The following is a 21,928-nucleotide window of genomic DNA, read 5'->3' on the forward strand; positions in this document are numbered from 1 at the left end:
TGGTGTCAATGAATTTATTTAGGGAGAGGGGCAACTTCAGGAAGACATAATATGATATTATGTTACAGTCATTAAGAAATAACATCCTCTAGCAGTCATACATTTACCTTGGGTACCTTACTAATCCCCACTGCTGCCTATGTCTATATCCCTAATACACTTACCCTGTCACTTTTCTCTCTATGCATCACATTATTTGTTTAACTTGCAATAAATACTCTCTCCTATCATTCTATCTTCATGTACTACAATATAAATATACCAGTATCGTTGCGGTTACAGGCATACTGTATTATACAGTCAAATAATACGTGTTTGCAGTTGCTAGTTACCTCTGATCTGTAGTCACACATGACCACAGACTGTTCATACAGTAGCTACGTGTGGCTAACATGAATTACTAGCATCTCTAACGACTTTATACAGACATCTCTGAGGACATGGTCCCTCAGTGGTCGAGGTGCATATACACATCCCTCAGTGGTCCCTTCAACATTGGGAATGCCTCAGTCATGTTCATGTTGTGGTCAACCTGCTACCAAGTCAGCAAAGATTTGTCCCCCAATATGGCTTTAAAGTCTGTTTTTGCCATTCATCTAACATGGCGCTCGTGTATTTAAAAAAATTCTGAATATTCATTTAATGGCAATATGTAACTATAAAGTGAAAATATGAAGATCTATCGCAGATTCGTCATAAATAATAGGATAAATAATGTATGGGATGAATAGCACTAGACAAGCCATCTGTTTGAATAGGCCTGGTTACCACTCTATTGCCTCATCGCTTTCCCCATCCTCAGATAGGACCACTGGAGAGACTACAGACTACACATGCTCAACCCAGCGATACACCTGCAATACCCCTCCTATGCAACTACAGTCCTCACAAGTCCTCATACTCAAGGGCCTTCAAGTCGCAAGACATGACATTTCACGAGGACAGAGCCTGCTTGAAGTTAAAGGGAAACAATGGCTTCACTCCCCACATAACTGATTCTGTCAGCTTGAGTAAATTCTAAGCAGAGCTATCTACCTCAGTTGGTTTTGGTGCTTTGGCTGAATAGGGATATACTAAGGTTCTGTTGCTGAAGGGGGTGAAGGTCTTTGGAACGTGGAGAAGGGATGAAGAGGTGCAGCCAGGTAGGGTGGTGCTGGGTATATTTTTGTTAGTGTTCAGGGCTTGGTGACCCGCTCTCAGGGTGAGGGACACAGTGTGACAGAGGTTGCCTTCCGATTCCTTACCCTTCTCCCAGAAGTGAGCACTAGCTCACTCACTGGACCCCGCATGGACTAGACAGAGGGAGTTTCCACCCGGGTGCACACTTCGGGAAGAAGGGAAGGGAGTTGGCCACCATTGGTCTCTCTCCCTGAGTGTGCAGGAGGTCAGAGTGGGGAGGTCAGGGGTCAGCCAGGTCAAAGGTCACAGTTTGTTGCCGTTGTTCCGCAGGTTGTTGAGCTCCAGCTCCAGCTGTTGGAGTCTAACGTCTTTCTGCACCAGCTCCTCTCTCAACCTCTTTAGCTCATCATGCTGCCTGAAGAACATCCGCATGAGCTGGGAGAGAGGAATGACACACACACACACACACACACACACACACACACACACACACACACACACACACACACACACACACACACACACACACACACACACACACACACACACACACACACACACACACACACACACACACACACACAGTGAAGGTCAGGGTAAAGGCATAGTGCAGATGCATTGGCAAGACAGTGCCTGTGGTTGTGCAGTGTGCTATGTATTCTATGTTGTTCAAGACATGGTAATGTTTCTGAGAGTGAGTAGGGACATACCGCTGTCATATACACAACAACACATCAATTGGTTTCACCTCGTTCTCTGTCTTGGGTGGAATACTCTCCAGCAGGCCATTCATCACCATGGTCTTCCTCTCCCTCACAGGGGCCTTGAAGGCCTTCTGGCAGGGCCGCTTGTATCCAGCCTTTAGGGACATCAACACTGGCTCTACACACACACACACACACACACACACACACACACACACACACACACACACACACACACACACACACACACACACACACACACACACACACACACACACACACACACACACACACACACACGGATGATGCTCACCAGTTTTGCATAATTGTATGTTTGTATCAGTATTCATAAAAGCATTAGTTACATGTGTATGCCATTTTGCAGTATAGCACTACTCACCTCTGTCCATCCCACTCAGCCACTCATCTGCAGTGAGGGCTGGTTCTGTGCCTGCTGTCATAGGGTAGATGTCCTCTTGGTATGTCTCGGACTGCAAAACCACAAGACAGTATTAATCATTCCTATAGCACCCAAAGCAGAAAATGAATGCTGCCGCATTGCCTTGTGCTAGTCTAGAAAGCACCTAGGCAGTATGATAAGGGTGACAAGCCAAGCATAACCCATATGGTGAGAGGAATACATTTCAGCTAGCTCCTGTCCTGGGTAATATTCCACACTAATGTAGCATTAGTGGCCAATATCATACAGTATCTCAGCTACTCAGACAACTCCCTTTGTCCAGGAAGGACAACATTTGATATCACTTGATTTTGCTTAGCTGGCGCATTTAGTGTTGAGTGCCCTAACACAGTTTCTGTAATATTACTCTTTGTGGACTCTTAGGATTTGAACCCAGGTCCCAGTGGCTAGAGGCCTCCTTGACCAATGAAGCACATTTGTTCTCTCTCTCTCTCTCTCACTCTCACTCACACACACACACACACACACACACACACACACACACACACACACACACACACACACACACACACACACACACACACACACACACACACACACACACGGTAGTTAATTACATTTTGCCATGTAGCGATGTAGCTAACTGCTAGAAAAGAAAAAGTACGCAAGAAATTCCTTTTTTTTTTTTTTCATCAGACCTGCCTAATTATCACTTGAAAATGTTTCCATTTTTAGTAGGCTAAATTACACATGATTCCAGAGTGATCTGTTCTTGCAATTTGTAATCTATGGCATTTCAGATTGAAATATGATCATTTATCACTAAGTAGTTTGGATGTAGTGAACTACTATTTAAAAGTAACCTTCAGTTAAGTAAACTATATTTTTCCTAAGGCTAGAGTAGCTAAAGTTCTTCCATTGTGAAGTGATTGGTAGCTTCAGAGTAGCTTCCCCAACACTGCACTCCATTCACCCTTCGTGGGACTATCATGGAGATGGGCTCGATGAGGCCCCTCAGAGTCACCAGCTTGTAGAAGCGGAACACCTCGCAGGCCGCCACGTCCAGCCCATGTTTTGGCATCACTCCTGTGAGGGTGGACAAAGAGAGGGAAAGGGGGTTGAGGTGAGTCTTGGAGTTAAAATGGACACCTTACATACCATGCCAATCTAGGGGCTTCTACTGTCAAGAGCAATGTTCAGACAGCATAGATAGAAACGGAATGTCTGGAACAGTCACAATTCTCTATATCAGTTGGAGATGAGAGACGAGTCTGGTCTATGTGCAATGTTCTGAGTGCTGCGAATGTCCCTCTTGTTAGGATTCCTGATTGTGCTGTGGGTTCACTGAGGGCTGAATTTGAGATCACATCCTCTAAAATCATGCATTGATGTCAATTGGAATTTTGCACTAACATCAGAGTTCTGAGCGCAGATCTCAAGTTTTATGATTCGGCACTAATAGAAAAAAACTCAACCTTGTACCCTGTCATGTATCTGAAATGTTGTTCCAAGAGTTCGAAAAGTATGATTTTCACTCATTGATTAACCTCAATTTACAGGCTTCCTCACTGATGAACGAGACCTGGAAGGATGGCATTGCGATTTGTAAGGCTACTTAGTATTCATCGATTGATGTGAGTGACTTACCCAGGCCTTTCTGTGGAGCCGGGGACCTGAACTCCATTAGGTACTGCAGGTAGGGCTTCTCTGTGCCCACCTCATAGTATCTGATGTTACCATCTCCCTGTGAACCAGACACAGATACCTGAGATCACACAGCAGATAGCAGTAATGTTGAGGTTCCCATGGTAACACACTCTCTTTCACACACGCGCATACATATATTTCACATACACACCACACAAAATGCATTTTCACAATTATAAGCAAATGAGGAAGCGCACACCCCACATAGGGGTTCCATTTCAAGTCAGTCAATTCAAAAAGTGAAATTAAATCCCAATTAAATTCAAGAGAGAAATTCGCATTAAAACGTACAAATTAAATTCATACACATCACCTCACGTGATAGTTGAAAGCTAAGGTCAAGTGGCCTTGGTATGACGTGTCTTACCTTGCCTGCCAGGTAGAGCATGTGTGTGTCAGCATCATAGAAAGGGAAGAGCAGCCCAGACAGCCCATCAATCTCCTCTTCTATGATGGGCATGGACAGGTCCTCCTGGAGAAAGAACCTTAGTGAGACACTGCTCTACACACACACTCTCTCTCTCTCTCTCTCTCTCTCTCTCTCTCTCTCTCTCTCTCTGTGTCTGTCTCTCTCTCTCTCTCTCTCTCTCTCTCTAACATAGACACTGATATATCACCAATGAGCTCACCTGATCCCACAGTGCCACTTGTCTAGTGTTCCATCGAGAGACTCCGGTGGTCACCAGGCGCTTCATGTTACCCAGAAACACCACTCTGTTCACCCTGTGGCTCTTACAGTCAGCTTCCTGTTCAGATATATGGCAATAGCTCTGGAAAATTATTCAAACTGGTTGTGTTACAACACAGCATGAAACAATACAGTAGCTACGTCTACAGAGGTAATCCTAATGCCAAAGCATTTGTGTGTGTGAGGTGTGTAGTGTGTGTGTATGTTTGTGTCTAGGTACCCCACAAATGGTGCTGTATATGGAGACAACACAGGTGTGTGAACAGGTCACTCTGGCTTTAAAAGCCATGTTGCAAGTTAAATGGGCTAATAAAAATAGAACATACAACCCTTGTAGATGACAACACAAAACAAATGAGAAAATAAATACAAATAAACATATATACACTACTGGTCAAAAGTTTTAGAACACCTACTCATTCAAGTGTTTTTCTTTATTTTTTGCTATTTTCTACATTGTAGAATAATGGTGAAGACATCAAAAATATTAAATAACACATATGGAATCATGTAGTAACCAAAAAAGTGTTAAACAAATCAAAATATATTTTACATTCGAGATTCTTCAAAGTAGCCACCCTCTGCCTTGATGACAGCTTTGCACACTCAATTAACTGGTGTGCCTTGTTAAAAGTTAATTTGTGGAATTTCCTTCCTTAACGTGTTTGAGCCAATCAGTTGTGTTGTGACAAGGTGGGGAGGTATACAGAAGATATCCCTATTTGGTAAAAGACCAAGTCCATATTATGGCAAGAACAGCCAAATAAGCAAATAGAAATGACAGTCCATCATTACTTTAAGATATGAAGGTCAGTCAATATGGAAAATGTCGAGAACTTTAAAAGTTTCTTCAAGTGCAGTTGCAAAAACCTTCAAGCGCTATGACGAAACAGACTCATGAGGAACGCCACAGGAATGGATGACCCAGAGTTACCTCTGCTGCAGAGGATAAGTTCATTAGTGTTAACAGCCTCAGAAATTGCAACCCAAATAAATGCTTCACAGACACATCTCAACACTGCTCAGAGGAGACTGTGTGAATCAGGCCTTCATGGTCAAATTGCTGCAAAGAAATCCCTACTGAAGGACACCAATAAGAAGAAGAGACTTGCTTGGGCCAAGAAACATGAGCAATGCACATTAGACCGGTGGAAATGTGTCCTTTGGTCTGGAGTCCAAATTGGAGATTTGTGGTTCCAACCGCCGTGTCTTTGTGAGACACGGTGCGGGTGAACGTATGATCTCTGCATGTGTATTTCTCACTGTAAAGCATGGAGGAGGAGGTGTTATGGTGTGGGGTTGCTTTGCTGGTGGCACTGTGATTTATTTAGAATTCAAGGTACACTTAACCAGCATGGTTAAATGTAGTGCTATGCGCTGAGAGTCAGGAAGCAAGTTCAGGAAGTGAGTGTTTAAAAAAATAAACATCATCCAAAACAAGAAACACTAACAGCACACAGGCATGAAACTGAAACAGAAACAATGACACCTGGGGAAGGAACCAAAGGGAGTGACAAATATAGGGAAGGTAATCAGGGAAGTGATGGAGTCCAGGTGAGTCTGACGATGCGCAGGTGCGCATAATGATGGTGACAGGTGTGCGCCATAACGAGCAGCCTGGTGACCTAGAGGCCGGAGAGGGAGCACATGTGACACTACCACAGCATTCTGCAGTGATATGCCATCCCATCTAGTTGGGGCTTAGTGGACTATCATTTGTTTTTCAACAGGATAATGACGCAACACACTACCAGGCTGTGTAAGGGCTATTTGACCAAGAAGGAGAGTGATGGAGTGCTGCATCAGATGACCTGGCCTCCACAATTCCCCGACCTCCAACCAAATTGAGTAGGTTTGGGATGAGTCAGACCACAGATTGAAGGAAAAGCAGCCAACAAGTGCTCAGCATATGTGGGAACTCCTTCAAGACTGTTGGAAAAGCATTTGAGGTGAAGCTGGTTGAGCGAATGCCAAGAGTGTGCAAAGCTGTCATCAAGGCAAAGGGTGGCTATTTGAAGAATCCCAGTTTAACACTGTTTTGTTTACTACATGATTCCATATGTGTTATTTCATAGTTGATGTCTTCACTATTATTCTACAATGTAGAAAATAGTAAAAATAAAGAAAAACCCTTGAATGAGTAGATATTCTAAAACTTTTGACCACTAGTGTGTCATGTAATATGTAGCTAATGTTATGTAATTTAGATAGAATTGTTGGTATCGCTGCTCGCAGTGGTGTAAACAGATAATCAATGTGGCTCAGCATTCATGTAAAGCCTGGTCAATATTCTATATCATGTTTTTGTGGTGCGTGTGTAGCCCAGCATTCAACCATGATTGCCTAATTCACACAGGCTGGGCTGCAATCTGATGTGCAGTTAACTCTAATTAACTTATCCTCTGCAGCAGAGGTAACTCTGGGTCATCCTTTTCTGTGGCTGTCCTCTTGAGAGCCAGTTTCATCATAGTGCTTGATGGTTGTAGCGACTGCACTTGAATAACTTTTAAAGTTCTTGTAATATTCCAGATTGACTGACCTTCACGTCTTAAAGTAATGATAAACTGTCATTTCTCTTTGCTTATTTGAGCTGTTCATTTGGCTCAAACGCGTTAAGGAAAGAAATTCCACAAATAAACTTTTAACAAGTCACACCTGATAATTGAAATGCATTCCAGGTGACTACCTCATGAAGCTGGTTAAGAGAATGCCAAGAGTGTGCAAAGCTGTCATCAAGGCAAAGGTTGGCTACTTTGAAGAATCTAAAATCTAAAATATACTTTGATTTGTCAAACACTTTTTTGGTTACTATATGGTTCCATATGTGTTATTTAATAGTTTTGACGTCTTCACTATTATTCTATAATGTAGAAAAAAGAGAAAAGAAAAAAAAAGAAAAACCCTTGAGCAAGTGTGTCCGAACTTTTGACTGGTACTGTATGTATATTTAACAAAACAAGTCGAGCTCTGCCCCACCTGCCCTGAATGACAGGTTGCCACTGGCTGTAGCGTTAAGATTTCCCTTCACTGGAACTAAGGGGCTGAAACCGAACCATGAAAAACAGCCCCAGACCATTGTTCCTCCTCCACCAAACTTTACAGTTGGCACTATGCATTCAGGCAGGTAATGTTCTCCTGGCACCCTCCAACCCAGATTGGTCTGTCGGACTGCCAGATGGTGACGTGTGATACATTACTCCAGAGAACATGTTTTCCACTGATGCAGAGTCCAATGGCGAGCTTTATACCACTCCAACCGATGCTTGGTATTGCGCATGGTGATATTAGACTTGTGTGTGGCTGCTCGGCCATGGAAACCCATTTCATGAAGCTTCCAATGAACAGTTCTTGTGCTGATGCTGCTTCCAGAGGCAGTTTTGAACTTGGTTGTGAGTGTTGTAACCGAGGACAGACGTTTATTACGCACGATGTGCTTCAGCTCTCGTTATGTGAGTTTGTGTGTCCTCCCACTGTTGTTGCTCCTAGATGTTTCCACTTCGCAATAACAGCACTTACAGCTGACCAGGGCAGCTCTAGCAGGGCAGAAATTTGACGAACTTACTTGTTGGAAAGGTGGCATCCTTTGACGGTGATACGTTGAAGGTCACTGAGCTCTTCAGTAAGGCCACACAGCCATGCAATCTATGGAGATGGTGCTCGATTTTATACACCTGTCAGCAACAGGTGTGACTGAAATAGCCGAATCCACTAATTTCAAAGGGGTGTCCACATACCTTTGTATACATAGTGTATAGAACTGATTGTTCAATGCTATCTATAAAAATGTCCTTGTCAGGAATACATGCAGACTACAGTATGTCCATTAATGGAATAGGTTCCATAGATGCTGTCATAATAATCACTTCAGAAGTAGACAAAAACCTTTGAGCCAAGTGGATGAGGTGGAACAGCTGCTATTGGGTATTTATATATCACCACCCCTTTTTTAAACTACTGGTAATTGAAGAGTACTGCAGTTGGGGAAAGGGCACCACCTAGTGGACTGGTGCCCTACTTCATGTAGTGGTGCTCTACTTCATGTAGAGGCGTGGTTCCTTTGACCTTGTTTTCATGGTGTACCTTTGTGTTGTAACAAAATATGTGGATACTTCAGAATATAGAATTACAGGGCTTCTCTAGAACAGACTGTTTGTGCTTCTACACCTGCAGGTGCTTCTACACCTGCATTGCTTGCTGTTTGGGGTTTTAGGCTGGGTTTCTGTACAGCACTTTGTGATATCAGCTGATGTAAGAAGGGCTATATAAATACATTTGATTTGATTTATATAATTTTTGTTTCTCTACAGCATTTTTGCTTATCAGAACTGTGCTGATGCATACCACTAAGCTGTACACAGATTCAACCACAAATGTCACTTACTGAACACTATTTTTATGGTGTCAATGAATTTATTTAGGGAGAGGGGCAACTTCAGGAAGACATAATATGATATTATGTTACAGTCATTAAGAAATAACATCCTCTAGCAGTCATACATTTACCTTGGGTACCTTACTAATCCCCACTGCTGCCTATGTCTATATCCCTAATACACTTACCCTGTCACTTTTCTCTCTATGCATCACATTATTTGTTTAACTTGCAATAAATACTCTCTCCTATCATTCTATCTTCATGTACTACAATATAAATATACCAGTATCGTTGCGGTTACAGGCATACTGTATTATACAGTCAAATAATACGTGTTTGCAGTTGCTAGTTACCTCTGATCTGTAGTCACACATGACCACAGACTGTTCATACAGTAGCTACGTGTGGCTAACATGAATTACTAGCATCTCTAACGACTTTATACAGACATCTCTGAGGACATGGTCCCTCAGTGGTCGAGGTGCATATACACATCCCTCAGTGGTCCCTTCAACATTGGGAATGCCTCAGTCATGTTCATGTTGTGGTCAACCTGCTACCAAGTCAGCAAAGATTTGTCCCCCAATATGGCTTTAAAGTCTGTTTTTGCCATTCATCTAACATGGCGCTCGTGTATTTAAAAAAATTCTGAATATTCATTTAATGGCAATATGTAACTATAAAGTGAAAATATGAAGATCTATCGCAGATTCGTCATAAATAATAGGATAAATAATGTATGGGATGAATAGCACTAGACAAGCCATCTGTTTGAATAGGCCTGGTTACCACTCTATTGCCTCATCGCTTTCCCCATCCTCAGATAGGACCACTGGAGAGACTACAGACTACACATGCTCAACCCAGCGATACACCTGCAATACCCCTCCTATGCAACTACAGTCCTCACAAGTCCTCATACTCAAGGGCCTTCAAGTCGCAAGACATGACATTTCACGAGGACAGAGCCTGCTTGAAGTTAAAGGGAAACAATGGCTTCACTCCCCACATAACTGATTCTGTCAGCTTGAGTAAATTCTAAGCAGAGCTATCTACCTCAGTTGGTTTTGGTGCTTTGGCTGAATAGGGATATACTAAGGTTCTGTTGCTGAAGGGGGTGAAGGTCTTTGGAACGTGGAGAATGGATGAAGAGGTGCAGCCAGGTAGGGTGGTGCTGGGTATATTTTTGTTAGTGTTCAGGGCTTGGTGACCCGCTCTCAGGGTGAGGGACACAGTGTGACAGAGGTTGCCTTCCGATTCCTTACCCTTCTCCCAGAAGTGAGCACTAGCTCACTCACTGGACCCCGCATGGACTAGACAGAAGGAGTTTCCACCCGGGTGCACACTTCGGGAAGAAGGGAAGGGAGTTGGCCACCATTGGTCTCTCTCCCTGAGTGTGCAGGAGGTCAGAGTGGGGAGGTCAGGGGTCAGCCAGGTCAAAGGTCACAGTTTGTTGCCGTTGTTCCGCAGGTTGTTGAGCTCCAGCTCCAGCTGTTGGAGTCTAACGTCTTTCTGCACCAGCTCCTCTCTCAACCTCTTTAGCTCATCATGCTGCCTGAAGAACATCCGCATGAGCTGGGAGAGAGGAATGACAACACACACACACACACACACACACACACACACACACACACACACACACACACACACACACACACACACACACACACAGTGAAGGTCAGGGTAAAGGCATAGTGCAGATGCATTGGCAAGACAGTGCCTGTGGTTGTGCAGTGTGCTATGTATTCTATGTTGTTCAAGACATGGTAATGTTTCTGAGAGTGAGTAGGGACATACCGCTGTCATATACACAACAACACATCAATTGGTTTCACCTCGTTCTCTGTCTTGGGTGGAATACTCTCCAGCAGGCCATTCATCACCATGGTCTTCCTCTCCCTCACAGGGGCCTTGAAGGCCTTCTGGCAGGGCCGCTTGTATCCAGCCTTTAGGGACATCAACACTGGCTCTACACACACACACACACACACACACACACACACACACACACACACACACACACACACACACACACACACACACACACGGATGATGCTCACCAGTTTTGCATAATTGTATGTTTGTATCAGTATTCATAAAAGCATTAGTTACATGTGTATGCCATTTTGCAGTATAGCACTACTCACCTCTGTCCATCCCACTCAGCCACTCATCTGCAGTGAGGGCTGGTTCTGTGCCTGCTGTCATAGGGTAGATGTCCTCTTGGTATGTCTCGGACTGCAAAACCACAAGACAGTATTAATCATTCCTATAGCACCCAAAGCAGAAAATGAATGCTGCCGCATTGCCTTGTGCTAGTCTAGAAAGCACCTAGGCAGTATGATAAGGGTGACAAGCCAAGCATAACCCATATGGTGAGAGGAATACATTTCAGCTAGCTCCTGTCCTGGGTAATATTCCACACTAATGTAGCATTAGTGGCCAATATCATACAGTATCTCAGCTACTCAGACAACTCCCTTTGTCCAGGAAGGACAACATTTGATATCACTTGATTTTGCTTAGCTGGCGCATTTAGTGTTGAGTGCCCTAACACAGTTTCTGTAATATTACTCTTTGTGGACTCTTAGGATTTGAACCCAGGTCCCAGTGGCTAGAGGCCTCCTTGACCAATGAAGCACATTTGTTCTCTCTCTCTCTCTCTCTCTCTCTCTCTCACACACACACACACACACACACACACACACACACACACACACACACACACACACACACACACACACACACACACACACACACACACACACACACGGTAGTTAATTACATTTTGCCATGTAGCGATGTAGCTAACTGCTAGAAAAGAAAAAGTACGCAAGAAATTCCTTTTTTTTTTTTCATCAGACCTGCCTAATTATCACTTGAAAATGTTTCCATTTTTAGTAGGCTAAATTACACATGATTCCAGAGTGATCTGTTCTTGCAATTTGTAATCTATGGCATTTCAGATTGAAATATGATCATTTATCACTAAGTAGTTTGGATGTAGTGAACTACTATTTAAAAGTAACCTTCAGTTAAGTAAACTATATTTTTCCTAAGGCTAGAGTAGCTAAAGTTCTTCCATTGTGAAGTGATTGGTAGCTTCAGAGTAGCTTCCCCAACACTGCACTCCATTCACCCTTCGTGGGACTATCATGGAGATGGGCTCGATGAGGCCCCTCAGAGTCACCAGCTTGTAGAAGCGGAACACCTCGCAGGCCGCCACGTCCAGCCCATGTTTTGGCATCACTCCTGTGAGGGTGGACAAAGAGAGGGAAAGGGGGTTGAGGTGAGTCTTGGAGTTAAAATGGACACCTTACATACCATGCCAATCTAGGGGCTTCTACTGTCAAGAGCAATGTTCAGACAGCATAGATAGAAACGGAATGTCTGGAACAGTCACAATTCTCTATATCAGTTGGAGATGAGAGACGAGTCTGGTCTATGTGCAATGTTCTGAGTGCTGCGAATGTCCCTCTTGTTAGGATTCCTGATTGTGCTGTGGGTTCACTGAGGGCTGAATTTGAGATCACATCCTCTAAAATCATGCATTGATGTCAATTGGAATTTTGCACTAACATCAGAGTTCTGAGCGCAGATCTCAAGTTTTATGATTCGGCACTAATAGAAAAAAACTCAACCTTGTACCCTGTCATGTATCTGAAATGTTGTTCCAAGAGTTCGAAAAGTATGATTTTCACTCATTGATTAACCTCAATTTACAGGCTTCCTCACTGATGAACGAGACCTGGAAGGATGGCATTGCGATTTGTAAGGCTACTTAGTATTCATCGATTGATGTGAGTGACTTACCCAGGCCTTTCTGTGGAGCCGGGGACCTGAACTCCATTAGGTACTGCAGGTAGGGCTTCTCTGTGCCCACCTCATAGTATCTGATGTTACCATCTCCCTGTGAACCAGACACAGATACCTGAGATCACACAGCAGATAGCAGTAATGTTGAGGTTCCCATGGTAACACACTCTCTTTCACACACGCGCATACATATATTTCACATACACACCACACAAAATGCATTTTCACAATTATAAGCAAATGAGGAAGCGCACACCCCACATAGGGGTTCCATTTCAAGTCAGTCAATTCAAAAAGTGAAATTAAATCCCAATTAAATTCAAGAGAGAAATTCGCATTAAAACGTACAAATTAAATTCATACACATCACCTCACGTGATAGTTGAAAGCTAAGGTCAAGTGGCCTTGGTATGACGTGTCTTACCTTGCCTGCCAGGTAGAGCATGTGTGTGTCAGCATCATAGAAAGGGAAGAGCAGCCCAGACAGCCCATCAATCTCCTCTTCTATGATGGGCATGGACAGGTCCTCCTGGAGAAAGAACCTTAGTGAGACACTGCTCTACACACACTCTCTCTTTTTTTTTTTTTTTTTTTCTCTCTCTCTCTCTCTCTCTCTCTCTCTCTCTCTCTCTCTCTCTCTCTCTCTCTAACATAGACACTGATATATCACCAATGAGCTCACCTGATCCCACAGTGCCACTTGTCTAGTGTTCCATCGAGAGACTCCGGTGGTCACCAGGCGCTTCATGTTACCCAGAAACACCACTCTGTTCACCCTGTGGCTCTTACAGTCAGCTTCCTGTTCAGATATATGGCAATAGCTCTGGAAAATTATTCAAACTGGTTGTGTTACAACACAGCATGAAACAATACAGTAGCTACGTCTACAGAGGTAATCCTAATGCCAAAGCATTTGTGTGTGTGAGGTGTGTAGTGTGTGTGTATGTTTGTGTCTAGGTACCCCACAAATGGTGCTGTATATGGAGACAACACAGGTGTGTGAACAGGTCACTCTGGCTTTAAAAGCCATGTTGCAAGTTAAATGGGCTAATAAAAATAGAACATACAACCCTTGTAGATGACAACACAAAACAAATGAGAAAATAAATACAAATAAACATATATACACTACTGGTCAAAAGTTTTAGAACACCTACTCATTCAAGTGTTTTTCTTTATTTTCTACATTGTAGAATAATGGTGAAGACATCAAAAATATTAAATAACACATATGGAATCATGTAGTAACCAAAAAAGTGTTAAACAAATCAAAATATATTTTACATTCGAGATTCTTCAAAGTAGCCACCCTCTGCCTTGATGACAGCTTTGCACACTCAATTAACTGGTGTGCCTTGTTAAAAGTTAATTTGTGGAATTTCCTTCCTTAACGTGTTTGAGCCAATCAGTTGTGTTGTGACAAGGTGGGGAGGTATACAGAAGATATCCCTATTTGGTAAAAGACCAAGTCCATATTATGGCAAGAACAGCCAAATAAGCAAATAGAAATGACAGTCCATCATTACTTTAAGATATGAAGGTCAGTCAATATGGAAAATGTCGAGAACTTTAAAAGTTTCTTCAAGTGCAGTTGCAAAAACCTTCAAGCGCTATGACGAAACAGACTCATGAGGAACGCCACAGGAATGGATGACCCAGAGTTACCTCTGCTGCAGAGGATAAGTTCATTAGTGTTAACAGCCTCAGAAATTGCAACCCAAATAAATGCTTCACAGACACATCTCAACACTGCTCAGAGGAGACTGTGTGAATCAGGCCTTCATGGTCAAATTGCTGCAAAGAAATCCCTACTGAAGGACACCAATAAGAAGAAGAGACTTGCTTGGGCCAAGAAACATGAGCAATGCACATTAGACCGGTGGAAATGTGTCCTTTGGTCTGGAGTCCAAATTGGAGATTTGTGGTTCCAACCGCCGTGTCTTTGTGAGACACGGTGCGGGTGAACGTATGATCTCTGCATGTGTATTTCTCACTGTAAAGCATGGAGGAGGAGGTGTTATGGTGTGGGGTTGCTTTGCTGGTGGCACTGTGATTTATTTAGAATTCAAGGTACACTTAACCAGCATGGTTAAATGTAGTGCTATGCGCTGAGAGTCAGGAAGCAAGTTCAGGAAGTGAGTGTTTAAAAAAAATAAACATCATCCAAAACAAGAAACACTAACAGCACACAGGCATGAAACTGAAACAGAAACAATGACACCTGGGGAAGGAACCAAAGGGAGTGACAAATATAGGGAAGGTAATCAGGGAAGTGATGGAGTCCAGGTGAGTCTGACGATGCGCAGGTGCGCATAATGATGGTGACAGGTGTGCGCCATAACGAGCAGCCTGGTGACCTAGAGGCCGGAGAGGGAGCACATGTGACACTACCACAGCATTCTGCAGTGATATGCCATCCCATCTAGTTGGGGCTTAGTGGACTATCATTTGTTTTTCAACAGGATAATGACGCAACACACTACCAGGCTGTGTAAGGGCTATTTGACCAAGAAGGAGAGTGATGGAGTGCTGCATCAGATGACCTGGCCTCCACAATTCCCCGACCTCCAACCAAATTGAGTAGGTTTGGGATGAGTCAGACCACAGATTGAAGGAAAAGCAGCCAACAAGTGCTCAGCATATGTGGGAACTCCTTCAAGACTGTTGGAAAAGCATTTGAGGTGAAGCTGGTTGAGCGAATGCCAAGAGTGTGCAAAGCTGTCATCAAGGCAAAGGGTGGCTATTTGAAGAATCCCAGTTTAACACTGTTTTGTTTACTACATGATTCCATATGTGTTATTTCATAGTTGATGTCTTCACTATTATTCTACAATGTAGAAAATAGTAAAAATAAAGAAAAACCCTTGAATGAGTAGATATTCTAAAACTTTTGACCACTAGTGTGTCATGTAATATGTAGCTAATGTTATGTAATTTAGATAGAATTGTTGGTATCGCTGCTCGCAGTGGTGTAAACAGATAATCAATGTGGCTCAGCATTCATGTAAAGCCTGGTCAATATTCTATATCATGTTTTTGTGGTGCGTGTGTAGCCCAGCAGTATATAAGCTCCAATTTACAATGCCGTATTGAAAAATAATTGACATATCCGATTGATACATATACCACTATTGATTATTGTTTTTAATTGTTTTAAAGTGAAACATGGCCTTTACAGTTTTTTACAATCGCAAGGACCCATTTCTCAATACTTACGCTAGGTCACTATTTCAAAACTCTTCACACAGTGAGCACAACAGCAGTCTATGTGGGCTAAACTGTGGATCATTTTCCATTGCTTTGTCTGTTTTCAATGACTACATCTATCAAATTTCATGAATTACTTTCTCCCTCAGACACAACCACCACCAAAACTCTATGTACCAATTTGCACGTTTACATACTCTTTTCAAAACTGTTAAACTGAAGTTCAAAACCTGCCATAACACAAACTGTAATAAGACAGCAATTTGCTACATTTCTACAGTAATACCCTATTGAAATATATTCCAAATCTAAAAAATGAAATACTATCAAAACAATTACACCAATCACAGCTGATTCCCATTGTAGCTGAACACCTGCCCAGGTGTTAGTCTTTCAATTTCATTACCATCTATACAAAAGGGGACATTTTAGGAATAATGCTGTACTGCAATCTAAACATGGACCCAGACAGAGATCGAGAAGTGGCTGACAGAGGAAGAAGAGGGGCTAGGAGAGGGAGAGGAGTACGTATGCGTGGTGGAAGAAGACTGAGAGTAAGATCAAGAGCTGTAGTCTCAGATGAGATTAGGGCTACTATAATTGATCATGTAATAAATCATGGTCTATCAATGAGAGAGGCTGGTCTGAGAGTGCAGCCAAATCTGCAACGCTCAACAGTGGCATCTATTGTGAGAAATTTCCAGCCAAACAACAGATAAGGTGTGCATTCTGCAAGGACATCTGACTGAACTGCACATTACAGAAGTAAATTGAGCAAAGCCTCCAAACCCACTTGTGTGTAATTGTTTTTGTATTCCTGCTTAGGACCCAACGGTTACCTCCCACAGGCGGGAGAGGTAGGATTTTCACTGCTGTGTAGGAAACTGCAATCGTTGATATGGTCATCAGAAATAATGGCATAAAACTCAGAGATTTGGAACAGAGTGTTGGCAGACAACATTACATTTGGAAATATTCACAATGTAAGCATAACAACTATTTATAGAGTCCTGAAAATTCATCAAATAAGGATGAAGCAGTTGTACACTGTCCCCTTTGAGAAGAAGCGGGAACGAGTCAAGCAACTCAGGAACCAATACGCTATAGCCTAACTCTTATGTTGTCTTGTGGATTTATTTTAGAGAGTCATGGAGATTGATGCCAGGCCAACAACTCACATATTCATCTTTGTGGATGAGGCTGGTTTCAACGGTGGCGAGGAAGGAATGTGATTGGGAAAAGAGCCACAGTGGATGTCCCGGGCCAGAGGGGTGCCAACGTCACAATGTGTACAGCAATATACTCTGATGGATTGCTGTTACACAAATTGCTAATTGGGCCATACAACACCGAGCATCTCATTTCATTCCTGGATGACCTCTATGGAAGGGTTGTGCCAGGTGATTAAAGGGTTGCAGTGAGGCGGAATCTGCCAACATTTGTAATTGTATGGGACAATGTGGCATTTCACCACTCCCGTGCAGTCAGTGGTTAGCAGCCCATCCCAGGATGGTGTCACTTTTCCTCCCACCTTATTCTCCATTCCTCAACCCCATAGAGGAATTATTTTCCTCATGGACCACCATCCACATGATCAAATGTTCATCCTGGACGCAATGAATGCTGGATGCTTGGACATATCTGCAGAAGATTGCCAGGGATGGACCATTAATGCCAAAAGATTATTTCCTATGTATATTGCCCAAGACGACATAAGATGTGATGTGGATGAGAACCTGTGGCCAAATGCAGAAGACAGGGTTGACTAGCATTGCTACTCTATCTGTATTGGTGTATATACAAATTCTTGTATTTTGGAATCATTCCATGCCAAAAAATGACATAAAACATATTGAAGCATATTGCATCATGTCTGATTCATTCCTGTAACATATACTGCAGTGAATTCTAAACAGTAGGGAGGTCATTCTTGTTTTGTAAAGACATTTTACAAAATAAAATATTGTGTAATGCTACCTGTTGTTAGTGTTTTTTAGGTCATTGTTTTATGAGTGACAAAGTGTGCTTGTTGGGTGACAACCTTTGCTAGTGTTATGGAAGAATGAGTTGATTTGAGACGTATGAAGTGTTTTGATAGTTTTATTGCATTTTGGATGTGAAATGAACTGCTGTGCCAAGTTGAAAGTTGGTTAGGAGATGTGTGTGAAGAGTTTTGAAAAAGTTTCCTAAGTAATGACAAATGGGTCCTCGCGATTGTAAAAAAACGAATATAGCTGGTGTCTCTCTGTCTACATGGGTGAGTGACCCACCTGCAGGACCTTGCCCGAGCGAGGCTCGATCACACGCAGGTGTTTGTCCTTGCAGCTGGTGGCCAGCAGGCTGCCGTCGGTGTTGAAGGACATGCAGAGCACCACGTCTGAGTGACAGTCGATCATCTTCACTGGGCTTCCCACCTCCATGTTCCAGATCAGGATCTGACAAATGGAGGGACATAAAGAGTGAAAGTTAATGTAGGAGAGACAAAAGTCTGAGGAGGTGAGGTGATAGAAGAGAGAGAAGGGAAAGTGAATTTATAGGAATAGAGATATATATATATATATACATTATATACACAAAAGTATGTGGACACCCCTTCAAATGAGTGAATAGATCTATTTCAGCCACAACCGTTCCTGACAGGTGGAGAAAACTGAGCACACAGCCATGCAATTGACATAGACAAGCATTGGCAGTAAAATGGCCTTACTGAAGAGCTCAGTGACTTTAGGATGCCACCTTTACAAGTCAGTTTGTCAAATTTCTGCCCTGCTAGAGCTGCCCTCGTCAACTGTAAGCGCTGTTATTGTGAAGTGGAAACGTCTAGGAACAACAACGTCTCAACTGCAAAGTGGTAGGCCACATAAGCTCAGACCACCAGGTGCTGAAGCGTGTAAAAATCTTCTGTCCTCGGTTGCAACATTCTTTACCGAGTTCCAAACTGCCTCTGGAAGCAACGTCAGCACAATAACTGTTTGTCGTGAGCTTCATGAAATGGGTTTCCATGGCCGAGCAGCCGTACACAAGTCTAAGATCACCATGCGCAATGCCAGGCGTCGGCTGGTGGAGTAAAGCATGCCGCCATTGGACTCTGGAGTGATGAATCATGCTTGGTGGATGCCAGGAGAATGCTACCTTCCCGAATGCATAGTGCCAACTGTAAAGTTTGGTGGAGGAGGAATAATTTTCTGGGGCTGTCTTTCATGGTTCGAGCTAGGCCCCTTTGTTCCAGTGAAGGGAAATCTTAACGCTATAGCATACAATGACATTCTGTGCTTTCAACTTTGTTGCAACAGTTTGGGGCAGGACCTTTCCTGTTTCAGCATGGCAATGCCCCCGTGCACAAAGCGAGGTCCATAAAGAAATGGTTTGTCGAGATCGGTGTGGAAGAACTTGACTAGCCTGCACAGAGTTGTGACCTTAATCCCATCAAACACCTTTGACCTTAATCCCATCGAACACCTTTGGGAACACCGACTGCGAGCCAGGCCTAATCGCCCAACAGTGCCCGACCTCAATAATGCTCTTGTGGCTGAATGAAAGCAAGCCCCCGCAGCAATGTTCCAACATCTAGTGGAAAGCCTTCCCAGAAGAGTGGAGTCTGTTATAGCAGCAAAGGGGGGACGAACTCCATGATTTTGGAATGATATGTTTGACAAGCAGGTGTCCACATACTTTTGGTCATGTAGTGTTTAGAGTGAGAGAGAGAGAGAGAGAGAGAGATTAAAGAGTGAACAAAGTGAGAGAGAAAGATGGGTAAGGGGAGTGATATAATTAATTAAAGAGAGGAAAGGATGGTAAAGAACACTACAGCAATGATTTACTGATACCTTAAAGTCGTAGCCAGCGCTGAAGAGGATGCCACTGCAGGTGGGGTGCCACTCTATGAGACCCACTCGTCGGCTGTGTCCATACAACTCCAGCACCGCCTCGGACATGTTCCGCCTCAGCCCTCCCTCTGGAATCTCCCATATCCGCACCTATAGGCCACATATAGATAATGGTCATAGACATCGGCATGTCATCGTGGAATGCTCTGCCACCAGAGGTTACTCAGGCAAAAAGGAAGTTTAGCTTTAAAAAACAGTTAAATAAGACCTCTCCTCTTTCTAAAGATCTAATTTAACTGTACTGTATATAATATATATAGTACAGTGCTATCTGAAAGTATTCCACATTTTGTTGTGTTACAGCCTGAATTTAAAATGGTTTAAATTCAGATTTTGTGTCACTTGCCTACACACAATACACCATAATGTCAACGTGGAATTATGTTTTTAGACATTTTTACTAGTTATAGTAATTTAAAATAAAAAGCTTAAATGTCTGGAGTAAATAAGTATTCAACCTCTATGTTATGGCAAGCCTAATGAGTTAAGGAGTAAAAATGTGCTTAACAAGTCACCTAAGTTGCATGGACTCTGTGTGCAATAATAGTGTTTAACATGATTTTTGAATGACTACCTCATATCTGTACCCCACACATACAATTATCTGTAAGGTCCCTCTGTCGAGCAGTGAATTTCAAACACAGATTCAACCACAAGGGAGTTATGCTAATCCCTTGCAAAAAAGAAGACATTACATACCCATTTGAGCATGGTGTAGTTGTTAATTACACTTTGGATGGTGTATAAAAATACCCAATCATTACAAAGATACAGGCGTCCTTCCAAACTCAGTTGTCGGAGAGGAAGGAAACCGCTCAGGGATTTCAACATGAGGCCGATGGTGACTTTAAAACAGTTACAGAATTGAATGCCTGTGATAGGAGAAAACTGAGGATGGATCAACAACATTGTAGTTACTCCACAATACTAACCTAAATAACAGAGTGAAAAGAAGGACGCCTGTACAGAAAAACATGCATCCTATAAGGCACTAAAGTAAAACTGCAAAAAAAATTGCTTGAAGAATTACAAAAATAATACATGTGAAAATATTGTACAATCCAGGTGTGGAAAGTTCTTAGAGACTTACCCAGAAAGACTCACAGCTGTAATCACTGCCAAAGCTGATTCTAACATGTATTGACTCAGGGTTGTGAATAGTTATGTTAAAGACAATATTTCTGTATATTATTTTCAATAAATTTGCCAAGTTTTCACTTTGTCATTATGGGGTATTATGTGTAGATTTGTTTTATTTAATCCATTTTGAATAAAACAAAATGTGGAATAAGTCAAAGGGTATAAAGACTTTTCCCTATGCACAGGGATACCTGCATGCACACACATGGAAGCACACACACAGACATGTGTGCACACACGCACACAGAGACATGCTTGCGTGCTCCCAAATACACACACACAGACATACACACACATGCGCACACACACACCAATGATTGTTGTTACTCACAGAGCAGTCCTCTGAGCAGGAGGCTATGATGTTGTCGATGAAGGGGTTCCATTTGATGTCCAGCACGCCTCCCTGGTGGCCGCACACTTTAGGTTGGTGAGGGTCGATTCGCCCAGCCTGGAGGAGCACATGGAGGAGAGAGACAGAGACAACACAAAACAGAACCTGTAAATAGCATAAAAGCATTATCATCCCTTTATATAATCTAAACATGCTGATCAAAATTAAATCCCATACTCAAAGCCTTGTTGAACTCAATGAGTAAGATACCTCAGGATATTTGTATTCATCAGAATATTGTCTACAAAGAAAAATGACACATAACTGTCTCCCACCAATACATAACATGAAATGCATCAACAGGGTTGACACCAATATTGACAACCAGTGGTTACCCCTAATGCCCACTGAGTGGTGCCACTGTACTGTGCCATACGTTGCACTGCATGAAGCCTTTCACATCATCTGCTTCCCTCAGCATCTCTGAGGTACTGGATCTTAGGGTCAAAAGCTGGGTCAATTATAACAAAATA

General features: G+C 42.7%; 2 protein-coding genes across 3 annotated transcripts in view; both read right to left on the bottom strand.

Moving 5' to 3' along the window:
• LOC123724442 (coronin-2B-like) lies at positions 1-4,718 on the bottom strand. The gene is made up of 7 exons (XM_045688062.1): positions 4,581-4,718; positions 4,319-4,423; positions 3,892-3,988; positions 3,218-3,330; positions 2,224-2,314; positions 1,868-2,001; positions 1-1,554 (listed from the first exon to the last, which is right to left on the bottom strand). The coding sequence occupies exons 1-7, from the start codon at positions 4,644-4,646 to the stop codon at positions 1,423-1,425; spliced, it is 738 nt and encodes a 245-aa protein (XP_045544018.1). The 5' UTR covers positions 4,647-4,718; the 3' UTR covers positions 1-1,422.
• A 5,625-nt stretch (positions 4,719-10,343) lies between these two features.
• coro2bb (coronin, actin binding protein, 2Bb) overlaps positions 10,344-21,928 on the bottom strand; it is a 51,391-nt gene continuing 39,806 nt past the window's right edge. Inside the window, exons 3-12 of one of the 2 annotated variants that reach the window (XM_014123980.2) lie at positions 21,396-21,512; positions 19,865-20,014; positions 18,308-18,472; positions 13,513-13,629; positions 13,255-13,359; positions 12,828-12,924; positions 12,154-12,266; positions 11,162-11,252; positions 10,850-10,983; positions 10,344-10,589 (exon numbers count right to left, since the gene is read on the bottom strand). In XM_014123980.2, the coding sequence (XP_013979455.1) occupies positions 10,458-10,589; positions 10,850-10,983; positions 11,162-11,252; positions 12,154-12,266; positions 12,828-12,924; positions 13,255-13,359; positions 13,513-13,629; positions 18,308-18,472; positions 19,865-20,014; positions 21,396-21,512 (1,221 nt within the window). In that variant the 3' untranslated portion in view covers positions 10,344-10,457. Of the gene's footprint in view, positions 10,590-10,849; positions 10,984-11,161; positions 11,253-12,153; positions 12,267-12,827; positions 12,925-13,254; positions 13,360-13,512; positions 13,654-18,307; positions 18,473-19,864; positions 20,015-21,395; positions 21,513-21,928 lie in introns of both variants that reach the window. The other variant, XM_014123979.2, reaches the window with a different exon arrangement.

This window comes from Salmo salar, chromosome ssa10 (genome assembly GCF_905237065.1).
Source record: "Salmo salar chromosome ssa10, Ssal_v3.1, whole genome shotgun sequence".
NCBI lineage: Eukaryota > Metazoa > Chordata > Actinopteri > Salmoniformes > Salmonidae > Salmo > Salmo salar.